This window comes from Salvelinus alpinus, chromosome 10, assembly GCF_045679555.1.
Source record: "Salvelinus alpinus chromosome 10, SLU_Salpinus.1, whole genome shotgun sequence".
Lineage (NCBI taxonomy): Eukaryota > Metazoa > Chordata > Actinopteri > Salmoniformes > Salmonidae > Salvelinus > Salvelinus alpinus.
The window spans coordinates 18031991-18054339 of NC_092095.1; the positions used below are offsets into that span (position 1 = coordinate 18031991).

At 42.4% G+C, this 22349-nt stretch overlaps 1 protein-coding gene across 2 annotated transcripts in view; it reads left to right on the forward strand.

The window, feature by feature from the left end:
- Window positions 1-452: 452 nt before the first annotated feature.
- Window positions 453-22349, forward strand: part of LOC139531604 (diamine acetyltransferase 1-like) — a 93411-nt gene continuing 71514 nt past the window's right edge. Inside the window, exon 1 of one of the 2 annotated variants that reach the window (XM_071328209.1) lies at window positions 453-733. In XM_071328209.1, coding sequence (XP_071184310.1) covers window positions 668-733 — 66 coding nt within the window. In that variant the 5' untranslated portion in view covers window positions 453-667. The remainder of the gene's footprint in view (window positions 734-22349) is intronic. The other variant, XM_071328208.1, reaches the window with a different exon arrangement.

Sequence of the window (22349 nt, forward strand, 5' to 3'; positions counted from 1 at the left end):
CAATGGGATTTGATAGGAGTGACACCAAAATCCACGCTGCTTTCCCTTGACACTTTCTTTTTTGGTGCGCCAGGACCATTCACAGTTGAGGTCGCTCATTTTATATTAACACTGATTGGCGTCCAAATGCTCGGTGACTTCCCTAGTCTTCAATGCTACGGGCGGCAACAATGTCATGTTCGTTTGGAACAGACAGCATCAGATAGATGGGGTGGCCTACACCGTAGAGACAGAGGGGTGCGTAATTTCGCAAGCTCGGATGTGTATCATGTGAGACATTGAGCCTCTTGGGAATTTTAGGAAAATTATGAAAAACAATAATACAAAAACATATAATAACATTGATCCATTTTTTGGGGACGCCTGGCTTCCCTTGGCAACCGTAAACACACGCCACTGTGTAATGAAGCCTCTGATGCATTTATGACAGTACAACAGACACGCCTTGTGTAAAAAAACAACAACAACCAGCGCATGGGCTGGCTCACACAACACTGGGATAAAAAGGCGCCTCCAATCTAACCTCTCCACAATGTCCTTCAATATATCTAGCGAACATTTAGCTTAAAGGGACTTGGTTTGAATAGAACCAGCAAGGTAGCTAACGTTAGATAACTAGCTAGCTTTTAAGTCGACTGTTCAGCTCTTATTAATATAAAATAAGCAAATGACCAATTTTAAAATACGGAACGCTGAATCCAAAGATGTGCCTGACATACTGCGAATGATAAAGGTAAGCCGCAAACTAAAATCACTGCTTGCTTAGCTAGAAAATCGACTTGGTTTCACTCTTCTCCGGCGACAGTATTTCCGTGTGTATCGTTGATTTGCTATCTAAAGATGCTTGAGGAGTTAGTTGTATTTAACTAGCTAACTATGAAAAGGGTGTGACGGATGAAGCAAATATTGCCAAGAGTAACCGTACAATTGACAGCACTTAAAATTGTACTTCCTTCGGGACGTTTGACATGCCTGTACGTACCGTAATGTTATAAGTGGGCAATTATTTTTGGAATATAACGTACGGAGTAAAAGCGCTCTCAAATTCGTGGTTGTGATGGGGTACCATAGTTGAACTTAACTTAGAAATGCCTCATGAGTTATGTTCTTCACGAATCAGCAGTGGCGACCCGTCATTCAGATTTGAGCCCCACATTCTTGGCAAAAAAAAAATATATATATCAGTGCTCATCGGCCATAAACAAGATGGAAATCGCTAATTCAACAATGAGTGGTTTGGAAGGTATCATTGGCTAACTGCAAGCATTGCAAATCCATCATTAGCCTGCTATTCAGTGGAGTGGCTGTGTGGTCCCAAGTCTAAGGGTTTCTTCTCCAAGTTTAAAATGATAAACATTCAACATTGGCCATGCTGTTAATGAAGCATGATTTGTGCCACGCTCAAAACAACTTAACTTGGAACTGCAAAATTTGACTTTAGTGAGTTCAAGACAACTGGGAAGTTGGGAAAAACGAGCTACAACTGGCAAAATAAGTTTTGAACTTTCATCCAACTCGGAATTGTAAATCCGGAACTCGGGCCTCTTTCTAGAGCTACGACCTGAAGATCACTGACATCATAATGATTGGACCTTTTTTCCCCGAGTTCCCAATTGTCTTGAAAGCACCATAAATCCAGAGAATGCCAGACTTTAATAAAGTTTGATGACAAACCCTAACCCTAACCGCCACACCACCTTCCTGTTCAAGTGAACACAGCACAACAAGGTGAGTCCAAAAATGTCTTGTATGCTGCTGCATAAATGATGTAATATGCCAGGGAGATATGTATACTGTAGCTAAGAAAGTAATACTAAGTGTATGTTGTGTAGTAAGCTGTTAGGGTGAGGCACATGGGCTACTAATCATTTGGTCTATTTTCACCTCTGAATTTCACCTACTGTTCTGACTTGGTGGTGCACATGTAGCCTTTAACCTGTTTTTGAGAAATGTGAATATTGTAAGAGCTTTCATTGTCTGCTTATATGCCCCTTTTATGTATCCTACGGTTCTGACTTGGTGTACAGGGAGAACACTAAGAACGGTCCATGTTCTGAATTCTGTCGCTGTACATTTCAAAAGTGCTAAACAAATAGTTATATTGACTAGCTCGCTCATTAATGTCTTAATCAAAATTATAGATTGCCTCTTATCCGCCTGTTGGCCCCTTATGCCATAGTTTGTACATCTCAATTGTCAGTAGAAACCACATTTGTTTAGGGAAGTCAGCCATATCAGCTATGTTTTTTTTTAAAGGCAGTAAATGAGGCTGAATGAACGGTTTCGCTGCCAGACAAGGCTCCCCTGACAGCCAGGTGTATCAGTGGTAAGGTGTTGGGACTGTTGTTGGGACTCTGCTGTTGGGTCAGCTTTATGTAGGCACCGGTTGTCACAGTGAATGTTTAGTGCAATTAATGTATTGTTTAGTGTTGTGTAGTGACTTTACTGGCATGCATCCCACTTTCTTTTGTTGAGATCCTCTCTAAGCTTTACAGGAATGTGGTTCTGAATATAAACAGCCACAGCTCCACCTTTGGCATTTTTGTGTAGTTATGCATCTTGTTGACATATATACAAGGACACCTCACTGCAGAAACATTTTCTTAGGAAATCATGTGACTTATAGGTATTGAAAACGATTCCTGTAAACACACTCTAATACGAAACGAAAACTAACTATGGACTAACCAGAAATGGGACATTTGTTTATATTGTAACCCTAATTTATGAATGTGTGAACTACCTTGTCATCTTTATGGCTAACCACATTAGAACACTATAGCCTTGGTAAGGTGTTGGGACTGCTGTTGGGACTCTGCTGTTGGGTCAGCTTTATGTAGGCACCGTGTCACAGTGATTGTTTAGTGCAATTAATGTATTGTTTAGTGTTGTGTAGTGACTTTGCTGGCATGCATCCCACTTTTTTTTTTCTGGCCGCACCAAGATTTACTTTCTAAAATCGGCACTGAGAATCAGTAGGGTATTTATTATTAATTTGAAGATGCACAATACAGAATTCTCTCCGTCATTTCCTGGTTGTTAAAATTCTAATAGTTAAACTAATTTCAGTATATGTGACAAAATAAGCAAGTATACTGTACAGCAGGGGTCGGCAACCTAAGGCACACATGTGAGGGTATTTGCCTTGGCACGCCCCCCCAAAAAAATAAATTAAAAAAAAATTAATGCCAAGCCTTGGCTTGATGTTTATTATCTCACTTATTTTCGACAGTTCTTTTTTTTTTAAACTGGAGAAAAGAATTCCATGCATTGGTTACGAAATTGCATTGATATTCACTGCAATGTTGTACAGTAATTCAAGGTATGTCAGTCCTGATTAGCCATTGGGCTTTCATGATTTTGCCGGAGTTTCATGTTATTAGTTGAGCGCCAGACAACCCCCCCTCGCCTCTCCCGCCAAATTCAAAACCATGGCGGCACTGAAGATGAGATTAGTTTTCACATGGCTAGCAGCTAGCAAACTTTCTTTTGTTATTTAAAAAAGTTCAGGTGGCAAAATGTCATCAGCAAAGAAAAATAAGGTAGATGTCCACTCAGAGCCGGTCCTGACCTCCCTGAGGCCCTAAGCAAAATTCTGCTAAGGGGCCCTCCTACCTGACACGTGAGCCATGTAAACCATTGCCACACAGTCACAACTCACACCCCAGTGCTCCCACTACAATCCTCCCTCCTTTAAAAAAGTTTGCTCCATCTGTCAGTCTAAGAATAAGTAGACCTATACAGAATGAGGTATAAACAAACAATATTTATTGAATATAATCTTAATCTTATCTTAAGATAAGTGAATATTAACATAAATAAGAAATTGTAGAAAATGTCAATTGTAGAAAATAATAAAATATAACACTGAGCTTTGGCTCTACTGCCTGGTAATTAGTCCATCCGTCACAATTTATACAATTAGCTTTGTCTATACAATGTAAACATAAGCCTATAGGCTATGGCTGAAGCTATATGTCTTTAAAATAGCAAAATAAAACCTATACAGCTGTGTGATTAGCTTTGATTCCCTCTACAGCCTGGGCATTTTCAACATCAACATGGGCACCAGTCTGTCTGGAAGAAATGGAGAAGTATGTCACATAGTTAGTTACGCAGTCATTTACACAAATGCACTTCTGCCATACAATCTTAAATGTTACTAAGTGTGTAAACATTTGAACGTTTGAATTAAAATCTTCCTCTTCTGCACTTTCTTGAGGGAAAATCATCAATGATGTCATCATAGCACATGTGTTTCCCCACGTCATGATTTATGCTCATGAGGGCCAGACCACTCAAACGTTCCTGTGACATGGAAGACCTCAGGTAGCTTTTGATGAGCTTTCATTTGAAAAGCTCCTCTCTGCCGATGTTACTGGTAGGATGACTGCAATTCTTAGGGCTATCCAAAGGCTAGGATAGAGTTCCTCCAGGTTTTTCACAGAGAAAGGAAAGCAGCTCACAGGCAGTCATCTTATCTGATGGCAGATCAGGGTAAATTCTGAATCTCGTGTGCCAGATCCATTCCACTGATATCACAGTCATCTCTGAAGGTTAGTGTCTCCATGCAGTGAGCCTTCTGGACATCTGAGAGGCAGTGCTGAAGTTCAGCAGCACTCCATATTTAGTTTTCACCTGATTGAGTGTTTCAAATCTCTCATCCATGGATGTCACAGCAGAGTCGACCACAATGTTGAAGTAGTTGACTTCAAGGTTTTTCAGTTCATCAGTCACTGGTTCAACAGCTGAAATGCCTCTTGCTGTTTCTCAGTCTCTTCTCTTTCAGAACAGCCTCCACATTAATTTCTTCACAAATGCTTTTGGCTGTTGTCTGGGCCTCAGAGAATCCAGTTTCCCAGTATGTAGTGCGGGAGGCCTTTGCATTTGAGATTAAATTTACTGCGATATCCAACTGCATTGAGGCGGATTGGAGGAGCTTGTTCACCTTGTTTGTCATTGTCAGTATCTCACACCATACGACACAGCAAATCAAGAAGCTGTAGGACCCAACTTCCTCTGCAAGTGCTTGTGACTCCACTTTGGCCACAGGATCGTTGCTCGTCTGTCTGTCTTCCAGTAATGCCTCCTGAACCTCAGAAGCCTGATACCTGATTGCATGAACACTTTGGAGCCTACTCTTCCATCTTGTCACTCCATGACTTCACGGTTATGTTCACGTGTTTCTTCAAAACACTCCATCTTTGTGTGCCAGCTGAAAAGAAGGTGAAGAGCTTTTCCACATACCCAACTGCATCTTTTGAAGATTTGGCAGCATCTGCAATGACAGGGTTTAGACATTTGCTCCTGGTGACTAATGTCAGGTGTACAGTCCAAGATAATGGAGAAGTACTTTGACTCTCTTACTTGAGTCACTATTGCTTCCAGAATCTTGTCACTTACAATCTGTATCAGCTCATTCTGTGTGCGCTTCCCAAGGTAATGAGCATGTGTCTCGCCATCTTTCATTTTGCTGAGATTTTCCATTACGGTCAAATTTTTGCCAAAAATTCTACCTCTTTTAGGAAGTTTCCATTGTCTGGTTGGAAGAGTTTGTCTGAACCCCTGAATGCTAGGCTTCTTTCAGCCAGAGACTGGGTGATACTTATTAAACGTGTAAGGACATCCCGCCATGTCTTTCTTTCAACCTCCAAAATTGTAATTTATATTTGGTCAAGAGTCTGTCCCCGACTTAGGCGCAGATCAAGTTCTCTTCACTTATTCATATTGTCTGTGTGTTCAGGACTACCCTCATGGTGTTTCAGAATGGCGGTGATATTTGACCAGTCATTCACGCCTTCCTTTATTATTTTGTAGTCTTTTGTAGAAAATAACTTACAGCAAAAACAATACACAGCGTTGTTTTTGATTGAATATGAAAGCCAGCTCCTGGTAATATTTTCCCCATTTGACAGCTGTCTCTGTAATAAGCCTGAATGGAAACCTGCTCTAGACTTGTCTTTAGGGTAAGAAAAATCCAGTCTGCGCATTAACTTTGGTGGAGCAGGAACTGTTCTATTAGGGTCTGAGCTGCTTGTATCTGACGTTGGCTGTACACATCTGGTTGTGCTAGTACTGGCTGAGGCTGCCTGTACCTCACCTGGGTCTGTGTTAGTATTTGCTGAAGACAGCTGTATTGGGTCTGTGTTAGTACTTCCTGAAGACAGCTGTATTGGGTCTGTGTTAGTATTTGCTGAAGACAGCTGTACTGGGTCTGTGTTAGTACTTGCTGAAGACAGCTGTATTGGGTCTGTGTTAGTACTTGCTGAAGACAGCTGTATTGGGTCTGTGTTAGTATTTGCTGAAGACAGCTGTACTGGGTCTGTGTTAGTACTTGCTGTATTGGGTCTGTGTTAGTACTTGCTGAAGACAGCTGTACTGGGTCTGTGTTAGTACTTGCTGAAGACAGCTGTATTGGGTCTGTGTTAGTATTTGCTGAAGCCAGCTGTACTGGGTCTGTGTTAGTACTTGCTGAAGACAGCTGTATTGGGTCTGTGTTAGTATTTGCTGAAGCCAGCTGTACTGGGTCTGTGTTAGTACTTGCTGTAGCTGCCAGTACTGGGTCTGTGTTAGTACTTGCTGAAGCTGCCAGTACTGGGTCTGTGTTAGTACAGCCGGCATCAGCAAATACTGTCTGTGTTAGTATTTGCTGAAGACAGCTGTATTGGGTCTGTGTTAGTATTTGCTGAAGCCAGCTGTACTGGGTCTGTGTTAGTACTTGCTGAAGCTGCCAGTACTGGGTCTGTGTTAGTACTTGCTGAAGCTGCCAGTACTGGGTCTGTGATAGTACAGCCGGCATCAGCAAATACTGTCTGTGTTAGTATTTGCTGAAGACAGCTGTATTGGGTCTGTGTTAGTTTTTGCTGAAGCCAGCTGTACTGGGTCTGTGTTAGTACTTGCTGAAGCTGCCAGTACTGGGTCTGTGTTAGTACAGCCGGCATCAGCAAATACTGTCTGTGTTAGTACTGGCTGAGGCTGGATGTGGATCAGCGGAGTCTGTGTTAGTACTGGTTGAGGCTGGATGTGGATCAGCTGAGTGTGTTAGTACTGGCTGATGATCCAGCATCTCCTCTACTGACAAACTTAAGCATAGCACCTGTAAATTATAGATAACAATACTATTATTAATTTTATCAGCTGCATCAGGCCCATTCAAACTGGTTCCCCCAGATTTCCTTTTATACATTTTCAAATATAAAATATTATTTATACTATGGCTTGGCTGAATACTTGATGGTTATTATTTACTGAGAGATGTACATCCACATTGCCCAGCATGCCCAGCTAGTCAACATTTTAAATTCAATATATAAATCAATGTCAGTCCATTGCTTTCCATCTTGCATTAGTCCAGAGTTGTAACTAAACCTTGACTGAGATGCTAGATAATCATTGTCTTGTTTTAAAATTATATGCGCCTATAAGGAGTTCCATCACGCCCATATATTGTCTGGACTGGTCCCCACAGTGGATGCTGCTGGAAAGCTTGAGTTTCATTTCGTGCACGCGCATATGAACGCACGGCGCGGTTATCTTTTCCGAGCTGCAGTTTATAAACACCGTTGCCCGATGGCGTTTTATCAAACGTAATAAATAGTTGTACTTCACTCTCACTTTTGTCACGCACAAAGTCACAGAACACAGCCCTGGAAGTGGCTGGCAAGACACAGACAGACCAAGAGATGCAGTGCCCAGCTAGTGTGAAAGGTTGCGTCAATCAAATCTGGTATCAGGATATAATGTGATTCAGAGTCACTGATTATACTATAATTATCTTTATTTAACACAAGTGGTAAATGGTAAATGCAATTTTCGTATATACGGGTTCACTGTATCACCACGCAGGGTAAAGCAGAGAACTGACTGAAATAGTACAGACATCTTCTTTTATACTGTTCCAGAGTTAGTTCCAACTTTAGAGTTGGCCTGTCACAGTAGAGGCTTAGCGTGGTTTTAAACTTGCTAGCCTATCGGTGGTGTCCAGTCACAGCACTCAGGATTGAAATGTCCGGAATGGTGCTTGTGAAGATTGAGTTGGTTTGTTGGTTTCTACTCATTCCTCCGTTCCTGTTTTCTTGTTATTCAGCATTTTTCCATCTTGTCTCAACCTTGTGGTTTGCCCAGTCGACCCCCTTAGATTAACAACACCCTTTCTGCAGTCACGCTATGTTTTGTGATTTAACATGTCCTACTTCTATAAGGCATATATTTATGTTAAAAGAGAACAAAACCGTCCTTCACACTAGGTTAGCAAGACAGACAGACTAGAGAGAGATGCACTGCAAGCTAGCACATCAACTTAACGTTACTGTTATTTGCTGAGATCAAACTTGGAGAGGAGAACACAAGTTTACCTGATTGCTGTTCCCGCAATTCACTCGCATTGTGTTTTTTTCTCTCTTTTCGTTACCAGAAGGATAGTTCCGCTTTATCCTCATCGAAGTTGTAAACATTGACACGACGGGGAGGCGGGGCCCTTGCGTAATTTGCGGGGCCCTACGCAACTTGCGTAGTGAGGGTATAGGGCCGCCCGGCTCTGTGTCCACTCATCTATTGCCTCTTGGACAAAGGAATATGGATTTGTTTCACTGAAGGTTCGGGCTGTTTGCGCTCTCTTGTAAAATTGTTGTTTGTTGGACGTCAAGTGTACAGCGTCATTTTGAAACGACACATGGAAAAACTTCAAGGATGAGGCAGACAAGGCTGAAGGAATCAGGAGGGCCGTGTCCAGGTATGAAAAGCAAAGCGGTGTGTTTTACAAATCGAAATGCAGTCAAAAACCAAGCTACAGAGGGGAGCTACAAAGTTGCGTAGTGCATTGCTAAACATACAAAGCCATTTACTGATATTTTTACTGGAGAAAATATCAAGGAGGCTTTCCTCAGTACTTCGCAGGCTTTATTTGATGCATTTCCAAAAATGCACAATCATCTCAAAGATAAAAGCATGCCTGTGTCTGCCAGAACTGTTCAAATGTGCATTACTGAGACAGTTGGAAATGTAAATGAGCAGCAAACTGTAGTGTTAAAAGATGCACCTGTGTTTAGTGTGGCTCTTGATGAGAATGGATATGAATAATATTCCACGTCTGGCATATCCACGTATCTATGTGAACAGATCTTTAAACACATGAAGTCAAGCCTGAGCCCCTCACGCAGCCGGCTGACAACGGACCGCTGCGAGGCCTGTGTGCAGCACAGTCTCCAAATATAGCCCAGATATTACGTGGCTCAGCAATGGAAAGCAGGGACAAGGATCACACTAAATCGGTAATATGGGATTTTCAATACCAAATTATATAACCTTGTAATGTTTATGCCAGTTAATTTCGTAATGAGAACCTGTCTGTTGCTTGGGATTTGCAATAAGACACGATGATGGGGTAGGCTACGATTCTTAGCAGATAATGTTTTTTTTCTTACATTCAGTTATGTTTAGAGCTGTTGGTAGGCCTAACAGTCGTCTGTGTTATTTTTTTTTATTGATCCTTGTCTTTCAAAAAAGTTCGACTTTTTAAATCATGTGTATTATTTGGCCTTTGTAGTTTTGTAGCATATATTGAAATGGGACACAAAAATACATGAAAGAATAGCAATTTATACACTTATTATTATAATAAACGAAGATGTATAAATCATATTTCCAAGTGTTCTAACGAAATGTCCACATATAATCAATCGAGATGTCTGATAGATGCAATTTAAAACAGCAGAAGACACTTGAAACGAAATATTGATTATATATTGATAAAACGCATCAAGTGAATATTGTCCATAAATCAAAACCATAAATCAAACCAACATTTGGTCAGCTTTACGAAACAAAATATACATAAAGCCACTACTACAGGCCATCAAGTCACAATAAGGCCGACTTCAAATGCAGACGTCAAAATTAAAATGACCATCGCTTTAAAACTGCTGACCACAACTGCATGTCAGACAAATACACACAATGGAATACGAGACATAACATCAAAGGAATTACTTAATCAAGGACGCTTGCCAAACAACAACGAACAAACAATGGCGAAAATCAGGGGCCTGTTGCACAAAAGTAGAATTAAGACATCCGGGATAAATGACTCAGCTGAGCTCAATGAAGCCAAAACATGTGCGTCCAGGCTTAATTGGTTGCACAAAGACCAAGCCAGGATGAGCAGACACGGATTCATTAAGCCAGGTGAAACCAATCCTGGATAGGTGCGCGCTCACGGCTCACTCAAATAGACCCCGCCACAGATCACAGATTAACTGATTTACCATGGCAACTAGAGCCGCGTACTTTTCCCCGTCGGAAGCACAAATCCTCATGGAGGCATACGAGGAGGTAAAATATATAATTAAGAAGAAAGGCAACACCGCCACAGTGATAAAGCAAAGAGAAAAACCGTGGCAAAGTATTGCAGACCGCCTGAATGCGTAAGTAGTGCACAATTACACACTCACCGCTCCGCTGAAACATCACAATTACAATTCAAATATTTAATTCACATCTCCAAAAATGCAGTTGTACTGTAATTATGAAACGGTTAAATTTTTAATTGAAATGCACTGCAGATATGAGTGAAATTGTGTAAAGTAACTCCATCACACTGTATAAAGCTATGATAAATTTTTTGATATTTTTACTGAAAACAAGACAAAAATACCAAGTAATTTTTTGCAGTGTGACTCCATTAAATGTGTGTGTGTGTGTGTGTAGATTAAACATGAACGGGCCAAAACGGACATGGCAGCAGGTCAAAATCAAATACAAGAACATTCTGCAGAATGGTATGGTCCCTGACTAATATTTAACAAAGCACAAGCATATATTGTACCCAGAAGGTGCCTGCTCACACATTGTCTGTACTGTTTTAGCAGTGAAAAAGAATACCCACAGACAAGGCACGGGTGGTGGGTCACCAAAGGCTGACCTTACCCCAGCAGAGGACATGGCCTTGGAGCTAAATAAAGGCAGGCCCGTCTTAGAGGGGATCCCTGGGGGGAAAGAGACGAGCATAGGTTCCTCCCAAGATGCCACCCGCTTCATTCAAGGTATGTCCTTCCATCTCTACATGGGATACAACCACATTCATATTGAATCAATTTGGACTGTCTGACTTTGGTTTACCTATTGCCTTGCAGTGTCTGGCAGCACTGTGTTCCTGTTAGAGCCACCAGCACAAGCACCAGACGATGCTGATCCAGTGAGTACTCCATCAAAGGCATACTGTAGGCCTGGCATGTCTTGTCTACTAGCTTCAATATGAATCCGATTAAATGTGATAGGGTGAAGGCCCCAGTGCAGCAGCAACAGCACATGATGGAGACGATGATGAGGAGGAGACCATCTCTGGATTCCAGAAGGCATGAGGTATCATGTTAAGACTGTGAAAGTACTATTTACTCTACAATGGTGAGGAGTCCTCATCAAAATCAAAAAATCTAATTTCTTTTACAGGACCCAGATGCTATACAGTGGGAAAACCAGCCTGGCAACATAGTGCGTATTAATAAAAGGACACCACATCCTGCCAAATTCCAGCTGCGCTAATTGTATTGTGTTCACAGAGCTCACAAGCTATCAGAAAGTTGTATGGCAACCACCTCCGGCGCCAAATAGAACTGGCAGACATAGACATTCAGTACAAGAAGAAAAAGATGGAAAATCTTGCACTGGAGTCCGAAATAAAAAAGAGGACAATTAGGAAACTGGACCTTGAAATAAAAAAACTTGAGAGGGAGGTGAGATATGCCTTCAATGTACACTGTATGCTAACTGTAACACAAATGTATTAATCATTATTTTTCTTTCCTCCCCCAGCTCCAAGAAGATGACACAGCTCAAAATAAAAATTAGGTATATTCTCGTAAAGTCAAGTGAGCCATGACATATGAGCTCTTATTGTGAGCACACAGGACGGTGGCATCTTTCTAAGTTTTTTTTTATTTTCCCAGCAATCAGTACAACCAAGTCATCGTTATAAGGCATCGCCCTCTTTTGCCCACCCCCCCAGCACCAGGTGTGGCCACTAGCCTATATGAAGGCCCAAAATTGTGTGTTCCTTTCTGCTCTGACAATGGCATGCCCATTCGTGCGAGATGTGGTGGATGAAGAAGCACTTGTGCTGAGGAGAGCCTTCAGGCGAGAAAGGGTCTTCAGGGACCGGTTGGACCCACTGGCCTTCCCTGATGACCATCTATATGAAAGATACAGGTTTTCTGCAGATGGCATCAGGTATCTATGCAGACTACTGGGTCCCAGGATTAAGCACCGCACTGCACGGAGCCATGCACTGAGTGTGGAGCAAATGGTTTGTGTGGCCTTGCGCTTTTTTGCTAGTGGAGCCTTCCTGTACTCAGTGGGGGATGCAGAACAGCTGAACAAGGCCACAATTTGCCGCACAATAAGGAGTGTGTGTCTGGCTATCAAAGCATTAGCAGATGTCTTCATCTCCTTCCCTGGCCACAGAAGACTCTGTGACATCAAAGAGGAGTTCTATAGGATTGCAGGTAAGAGGATCTACAAATTACAGGACAACTGTTAACACATAGTAGGATACTCATTACTTTGTGTGACAGGTTTCCCCAATGTCATTGGTGCAGTGGACTGCACACACATAAGGATAAAAGCCCCCTCAGGTGCCCATGAGGCCGATTTTGTGAATAGGAAATCCTTTCACAGCATTAATGTTCAGGTGAACATAACTTTTTGATATTGTCCATTGACGAACACTCTGCATTGCCAGTGATGTGCATTGATTGGTGTAATATTCCTCATCTTATGATTTCAGATGGTCTGCAATGCTGACTGTGTGATCAGCAATGTTGTGGCAAAATGGCCTGGCTCAGTCCATGACTCCAGAATCTTTCGGGCCTCTGAAATCTATCAGTGCCTATCACAAGGTAAGCCACACAACCCCTATTTATAACCATCATGGCTGTGTCAAGAATATCACTGTGTTTATGAGGTAGTAATGATGAGATTTTGTGTTGACAGGTGAATTCTCTGGTGTGTTGCTGGGAGACAAGGGGGTATGGCTGCCAGCCTTTTCTCCTGACACCTTTCACAGACCCCCAGGAAGCACAGCAGGCCTACAACCATGCCCATGCCAGGACCAGGGCCAGAGTTGAAATGACCTTTGGCCTCCTGAAGGCACGCTTTCACTGCCTTCACAAATTAAGGGTCAGCCCTGTTAGGGCATGTGATATTACTGTGGCTTGTGCTGTCCTCCACAATGTGGCCTGCCTGAGTAAGGAGAGGGCCCCCAGAGTGCCACCAGCCATGGACTGGGACAATCCGGCAATCTTCCCTGATGACGACAGTGGTCGGCTGCTGAGGGACCAATATGTGTTGAATTATTTTAGTTAGTATGTGTGCTTTCAATTTTGGTTAAATATGTCCTGCGGTGGCAGAGGAATTTGGGTTTTTTTGGGTTCGTTTTTTGACGAATTTGGCCTCTTATGATGTTTGTGCGGTATACTGTGTGTAATACAAGGCTGCAGGGAGGCTACTGCATCCATTCATTTGTCTGTTCAGTTGATGTGTATGGATTTGTCCTGCATTTATTTTAGTGTGCAGACATGCAGGGTGTGTTATATACAGACCTTTGAATGTGTATGTATCATTTTGTATAATATGCTTGGATTCTGTGCTTTCCATCTTGTAGAGTCACTGTGACTTCAGTTTCGAAAGGAGCTGATGGTTTACCTGCTTTGTTTTGTCCTTATTCAATAAAGGAACATAATGTTACACATTGTGTTTTTATATTCATATGGAATGTGTATTTGTTTATATGACTACTAGGGCCACACTGAAGAAAAAGGATAAAGTCATAAATTTATGAGGCTGGTTCTTTCTGCAGAAAAGCTACATATTGTTTTTACAGTTTTGATACTTATGACAATGTGATACTTAATATTCTGGCACATCAGCATGTCTTTGTTTATGAAACCATACTGAAGTACAATTTCACGAAATGCCCCACATCTGTCATTTTAACAACTGTCCTCCTTTAAAACAACTGGTTACAATATTATGACTTGTGTTTTTTTCCCCTCTGTGGCCCTAATATTCTATAATTTTATATATAGCCTTATAGTCTATGGGAAACTGTAAATTATCTAATGATAGCAACATCATCTAAAAATCATTTTTTATCCAAAATCATTGAAATTAATGATCACAAACGTTTAAATAACAGTGGGTCTAGTTATATGTGATAACAATGTATAGTGAGCAGTGAAATAACTATTGGTTTCCATTTGTGGTGACTGCTGACTGACAATAGGGATGAGATTAAATAGATCCTGGAATTTAGCCTGGTCTGGAGCAGGCTAGCTCCACAGAATAAATCTCCATGGTAATTTATACCATAACATATCCTCCTGCCCCCTATCCATCTTTAGTGCAACCGGATTACGGATCAATTGAGCCAGGATCACCAAGATATCCTGGCTTAATCCCTTATCCTAGTTTTGTGCAACAGGCCCCTGGAAGTACAATACAAAGATCTGTAGATGGGTTTTAAAAATAGCAAAGACCGCGCCGGATTCTACCCCTGAATAAGGCAGTTAACCCACTGTTCCTAGGCCGTCATTGAAAATAAGAATTTGTTCTTAAACTGACTTGCCTAGTTTGAAAAAAATAAACACCTTGAACAGCGCCTTGGTGCGGCATCGCTCATCTGATGCTGGTAGGCCTATAGTGGAGCTCCGTGGTGCTAATGGACAGCACCTCTGTTTATAGCGAGCTATGGAATGCATCCGTTTGTGAGCATTTAGACATTCAGACACAAATTATAATGCAAATATGAAAATCTTAACTGGCACGCAGATCGTTAGAAATGGTAGGATAAATTGTAAATTGGCACTCCACACAAAGGTTGCCAACCCCTGGTGTAGAGGGGTCAGATCCTCCTCTCCACCCTCTCCGAGTTGGGCATCTCCGGCGCGGCCCACGCTTGGATTGCGTCCTACCTGACAGGTCGCTCCTACCAGGTGGCGTGGCGAGAATCTGTCTCCTCACCACGTGCTCTCACCACTGGTGTCCCCCAGGGCTCTGTTCTAGGCCCTCTCCTATTCTCGCTATACACCAAGTCACTTGGCTCTGTCATAACCTCACATGGTCTCTCCTATCATTGCTATGCAGACGACACACAACTAATCTTCTCCTTTCCCCCTTCTGATGACCAGGTGGCGAATCGCATCTCTGCATGTCTGGCAGACATATCAGTGTGGATGACGGATCACCACCTCAAGCTGAACCTCGGCAAGACGGAGCTGCTCTTCCTCCCGGGGAAGGACTGCCCGTTCCATGATCTCGCCATCACGGTTGACAACTCCATTGTGTCCTCCTCCCAGAGCGCTAAGAACCTTGGCGTGATCCTGGACAACACCCTGTCGTTCTCAACTAACATCAAGGCGGTGGCCCGTTCCTGTAGGTTCATGCTCTACAACATCCGCAGAGTACGACCCTGCCTCACACAGGAAGCGGCGCAGGTCCTAATCCAGGCACTTGTCATCTCCCGTCTGGATTACTGCAACTCGCTGTTGGCTGGGCTCCCTGCCTGTGCCATTAAACCCCTACAACTCATCCAGAACGCCGCAGCCCGTCTGGTGTTCAACCTTCCCAAGTTCTCTCACGTCACCCCGCTCCTCCGCTCTCTCCACTGGCTTCCAGTTGAAGCTCGCATCCGCTACAAGACCATGGTGCTTGCCTACGGAGCTGTGAGGGGAACGGCACCTCCGTACCTTCAGGCTCTGATCAGGCCCTACACCCAAACAAGGGCACTGCGTTCATCCACCTCTGGCCTGCTCGCCTCCCTACCACTGAGGAAGTACGGTTCCCGCTCAGCCCAGTCAAAACTGTTCGCTGCTCTGGCCCCCCAATGGTGGAACAAACTCCCTCACGACGCCAGGACAGCGGAGTCAATCACCACCTTCCGGAGACACCTGAAACCCCACCTCTTTAAGGAATACCTAGGATAGGATAAAGTAATCCTTCTCACCCCCCCCCCCCCCCCCCCCTTAAAAGATTTAGATGCACTATTGTAAAGTGGCTGTTCCACTGGATGTCATAAGGTGAATGCACCAATTTGTAAGTCGCTCTGGATAAGAGCGTCTGCTAAATGACTTAAATGTAAATGTTAAATGTAGAGAATCATTGTACCATCTAAACTGCTGTGAAATATATTTTCCATAACCAAACATTGTATTTTCAGCTGTTTGAAACTGGTGAACAAAACCGAAAATAAAAGACCAAAACTAAACGGGAAGCATAGAAATAGCACACACAGAACATATCTACCGCTTCTTATACTTGCTTTCAATAACTCACATTTCTATGTGTATTTGGTCAAGTCGCCCATAGTTACATATTGCAGGTTTAAAAGTCTAGAAATGGATGTACCAATCATAGTTTGCCCCTTTTAACCTTCCTGTATAGATGCGGTAAAGGATTCATCGGAATGCATTTACCAAATTGGCGCACATTCAACAAACCTGATCTAACAACGTGGATATTCGTCAAAACCCGTCATTGAATTATGTATTGTAACAGACCCACAATGTGGTTAAGTCCAATTTTGATTTATTTGGCTGTTTTCGCTGCATAACAGGTAGAAGGGAAAAAAATACAGGTTTAGAAGAGGTAACTGTTAAATGCTAACTCCCGTTAGAATAAGCGGGTTAGCATACATACATCTTTGATGTTAGTCGGTGTTTAACCGTAATGCAGTTGATTGGTTACTTTGACATGAACATGTTTTGGGGTTGACATCCATTCAAGCGTTATATTCCCCCATTTTTTTTTTACATGAGAGATAAGAGAGTAAGCTATATACAGAGTCAATACCAAATTTACAATGTGCAGGGATACTGGAATATTTGAGGTAGATATTTACGGGACTGGTAGCAAGATTAATAAAAATAGTAAACAGCATAAAGTGGTGGTGGGGTGTGCATCAGTGTTTTCATAACACTATCTTCTCTGTCATAGATGGGTATTTTAAGTTCTGGTCAAATCACCAAAACAATAACACGACTTTTGACCTCGATCATTGAATCTCTTGAACCTCCCCCTGAATACTTTAATTACTTTTGTTTTGTAATGTGACCGTAATGAACTACCCTTCAGTGCATTTTTTTTATTTTTTATATCCGTTAAGAACAAATCATTATTTATTTTATTATATATATTTTTTTACCCCTTTTTCTCCCCAATTTCGTGGTATCCAATTGGTAGTTACAGTCTTGTCTCATCGCTGCACTCGGGAGAGGCGAAGGTCGAGAGTCGTGTGTCCTCTGAAACTTGACACACTAGCCCACTTAACCCAGAAGCCAGCTGCACCAATGTGTTGGAGGAAACACTGTGCACCTGGTGACTGTGTCAGCGTGCACTGCGCCTGGCCCGCAACAGGAGTCGCTAGTGTGCGATGGGACAAGGACATACCCGGACGCCGCTGGGACAATTGTGCGCCACCCCATGGGTCTCCTGGACTCAAAACCAGAATCTCTCGTGGCACAGCTAGACTGCGATGCAGTGCCCGACATGCTGACCAGACCGGACACGTCGCAAAATAAATTTAGAAATACATGTTATTCAATTATTGCACCCACACTGCTCGCGAGCGTCTGCGACGCCAAGGGCTAAAATAGAAGTCATTCCTATTTCTGACGCAGATCGTGCTGAAAGTCCTGCCTCTCCCATCTCTTCATTGGTTTATAGAAGCAGGTACCCACGTGCCATCTCCTCATTAATTATACCCACGTGGGTGATTGAAAGACTAACTTTGTTGCCGGTTGTCGTGGTAATAGAATGAAAGTTTAGATGGATCACCATATAAATTCAAAGATGAAAAAGCCTGGAAGGAGGAGAGATGACTAGAAACGATTTGGTTGGCCGTTTTATGTGTGGATTAATTGTCCGAGTAGAGGTCCTTGTGCATTTCAGGTAAAATAACAACTCAATGTTTATATCCCAGGACAAATTAGCTAGCAACAGCAAGCTAGCTAAATAGGACAAATTAACGCTAGCTAGCAAGTGCAAGCTAACTAGCTAAATTGCCATACATGTTTAATGCTTTTCGACCTGTCCCCAAATTAATGTCATTGGTTCAGAGTTTGTGTTGATATTTTAACCTGCGTGTCGTGATCGCGTTTGGTGTGGGGGGGCAAAATACATTTATGCACGATAGCGCACGCAGCCGGTTTGGGTTCCATATTAGACCACTGCGCCATTCGGTAGACTAGAACAAATTCTTATTTTCAAATGGCGGCCAACCCCGGCCAAAGCCTCTACTAACCCGACGACGCTGGGCCAATTGTGCACCGCCCTATGGACTCCTGTTTGTGATACAGCCCGGGATCGAACCAGTGATGCCTCTAGCAGTGAGATGCAGTGCCTTAAACCACTGCGCCACTCGGGAGCCTGAAATTATAACAGTACTCACAACTATTTCATGTTTCAAAACGATTTATTGATCCAGATGAAGGGTACTGCTACGGGATCCCCTATGGCTCCTAACTACGCAAATGTGTATGTGGGTTACATGGAGAAACAGTCAATTTCCATCCTGTCAAAAATGTTTTTTTTTGGCCTAACATTATTTGGAAACGGTACATTGATATTTTTGTTTTACGGAGGGGTGTGAGGATAATGTTCTATACACGGATCTTTACAGGAAATCCACTGATTGCAACAGTTTGAGGGCTGATAGCTGTCACCTGCTTCCCTTGAAAAACTGTTTGCTCTCGAGCCAATTTTGTCGATTCAAAATAATATGGGAAAAAAAGTCAAATTTCGATAGAAACATGGCTGAGATACAAAGAAAATTCAAGGAAAGAGGGTACAAAAATTGTCAGATTAATACTGCCGTTGAGAAAATTCAAAACAAATCGAGACATGATATCTTTCAAGGAAGCATTACTGCGTTATACTACACACTATTCAAAGTTCTCTGAACAAATTAAGGTGAACCGTTTACAAACATTGGCACATTCTAATATCCGATGAGAGTATCATAATGTGTTTTCGGACCCTCCCTTAGGTGTGACCTTAAATGTATTGTTAAAACAAGAGGCCGCCTGGATCTTTAATTTAAATACTCTTTCTCCCTTCGGTGTCAAAGTAGAGTTTGATCTGAAGCCATTCTTGTGATTGTGTTTTTGCTATCAATTGTAAATAATGTTTGTAGGCCTATGTAGGAAAATTGTATTTATGATCTTATGTTATCCATTCATGCTTTTTTTATATATCTAAATCAAGCCACAGCCGGTATGAAAAATTACAGCCACCTGTGTGTCCTTTCAAACTATATAAACTAGTGATATGCAGTGTTTGTCATTATACCCTGATGAAGACAGCTTGGCAATCGAAACGTTGGTTATACAATGATTGCTTCTGAGCTCCTAGTGTGCAACTATTTTTTCAAGGGTTCTACTCTGCTAGCTATCACCTCACCTATACATGCGGACCACACCACTCGCGTTATGCGCGCAAGCGTTGCAAAATAAATGTACACATATGTTATTCAGTCATTTCATCCAAACTACTCACGCAGGTTAACGAGTGTCTGGTAGCCAGGCGCTAAAATAGAACTTAGTTATATTATTGACGCTTGATGCGCTGCAAGTCCTGCCTCTCCCATCTCCTCATTGGTTTTTAGGAGTATATGCCCACGTGTGTGATTGAAAGATGAACTGAGGTCCACACTCCAAGCCAGTTGGTGGTGGTAATGCACCTTAAAGTTGGTTGATAGTAAACAGTATATACTTTATGGCAGCAGCATAAGTGGTAGGTGGGTGTATGTGTGCAAGAGTGTCAGTGTTGGCGTGATAGGCAGATATACAGTGCCTTCAGAAATTAGTCATACCCCTTGACTTATTCCACACTTTGTTGCGCTACAGCCAGTGGTGTAGTGGTTCCTGGAGAAGTGGGTATACTCCTTTTTTAAATTTTTTTAAATGTCCCAACCTGGCCCGCCGGGATTTTTCACCCTGTATGAAAAATTTGATGAGAAACAGTGACATGTACTCTGAATGACCTAAATTCATAAATCCCATTTTGCGCTTTCACCGTCAGGCCAAGGCCCTTTGACTTTTTCCACATTGTTACGTTACAGCCTTATTCTAAAATGGATTAAATAAAATAAATCCTCAAATCTTCCCACAATACCCCATAATGATGAAGTGAAAACAGGTTTAGACATTGTTGCACATTTATAAAAAATAAAAAAACATACCTTATTTACATAAGTATTCAGACCCTTTGCTATGAGACTCTAAATTGAGCTCAGGTGCATCCTGTTTCCATTGATCATCCTTGAGATGTTTTTACAACTTGATTGGAGTCCACCTGTGGTAAATTCAATTGATTGGACATGATTTGGAAAGGCACACACCTGTCTATATAAGGTCCCACAGTTAACGGTGCATGTCAGAGCAAAAACCAAGCCATGATGTTGAAGGAATTGTCCGTAGAGCCCCTAGACGGCATTGTGTCGAGCGACAGATCTGGGGAAAGATACCAAAACAATTCTGCAGCATAGAAGGTCCCCAACAACACAGTGACCTCCATAACTCTTAAATGGAAGAAGTTTGGAACCACGAAGACTCTTCCTAGAGCTAACTGCTTGGCCAAACTGAGCAATTGGGGGAGAAGGGCCTTGGTCACTCTGACAGAGCTCCTCTGTGGAGATGGGACAACCATCTGAAGCACTCCACCAATCAGGCCTTTATGGTAGAGTGGCCAGATGGAAGCCATTCCTCAGTAAAAGGCACATGATCGCACGCTTGGAGTTTGCCAAAAGGCTCCTAAAGGACTCAGACCATGAGAAACAAGATGCTCTGGTCTGATGAAACCGAGATTGAACTCTGGCCTGAATGCCAAGCGTCATGTCTGGAGGAAACCTGGCACCATCCCTACAGTGAAGCATGGCAGTGGCAGCATCATGCTGTGGGGATATTTTTTAGGGACTTGGAAGCTAGTCAGGATCGAGAGAAAGATGATGAACGGATAAAAGTAAAGAGATATTCTTGATGAAAACCTGCTCCAGAGCACTCAGGACCTCAGACTGGGGCGAAGGTTCACCTTTCAACCAGGCAACGACCCTAAGCACATAGCCAAGACATCGCAGGAGTGGCTTCGAAACAAGTCTCTGAATGTCCTTTTTATGGCCCAGCCAGAGCCCAGAATTGAACCCGATTTTGCATTCTGGAGTGACCTGAAAATAGATGTGCAGCGACGCTCCCCATCCAACCTGACAGAGCTTGAGAGGATCTACAGAGATGAATGGGAGAAACTGCCCAAATACAGGTGTGCCAAGCTTGTAGCATCATACCCAAGAAGACTCAAGGCTGTAATAGCTGCCAAAGGTGCTTCAACAAAGTACTGAGTAAAGGGTCTCAATACTTATGTAAATGTGATATTTCATTTTTATATTTTTAATGCATTTGTATAACATTTCTAAACCTGTTTTTGCTTTGTCATTATGGGGTATTGTGTGTAGATTGGAAAAATATTTATTCCATTTTAGAATAAGGCTGTAATGTAACAATGTGTCAAAAGTCAAGGGGTCTGAATACTTTCAGAATGCATTATATATGAATTCATTAGGCCCTAATCTATGGATGTTCTTGACTGGGAATACAGATATGCATCTGTTTGTCAGATACCTTAAAAAAAACATGGGTGTGGATCATAAAACCAGTCAATATCTGGTGTGACCACCATTTGTCTCATAGGCAACATCTTCTTCGCATAGAGTTCATCAGGCTGTTGATTGTGGAATGTTGTACCACTCCTCTTCAATGGCTGTGTGACGTGGCTGGATATTGACGGGAACTGGAACACACTGTCATACACGTTGATCCAGAGCATCCCAAACATGCTCAATAGGTGTCTGGTATGCAGGCCATGGAGGAATTGGGACATGTTCATATTCCAGGAATTTTGTACAGATCCTTGCGACATTTGTTTCTCCATAAGAATGTCTATTCAGTTCCTGAGGTGAGCCATCCTTACCTTTACGCAACGACAAATCAGACTTACAGATGCTGTCCATGTTCACTTCATGGATCTCTTTTCTTGCCACAGTCATTTAATTTTTTATAAAGGAGTTATTATACACCCAGTGGATTATGTTTGTACTATTTAGGTTATCATAGCACTTGAGTGTGCTTTTTCAGTGTAGGCCTGTTATGAGAGTTAGTGATAAAGGTCGTCAAGCCTACAGTGCATGTTTCCTTCAGTATTATGCCCCACCCATTCCGGTGTCTTGTAGGATCCAGTGAGATTCCACCATTCAGTTATGTAGTGATGCACTAGTCATTGTGTTACTACTGCCACCTAGTGGTGCTTTAAAT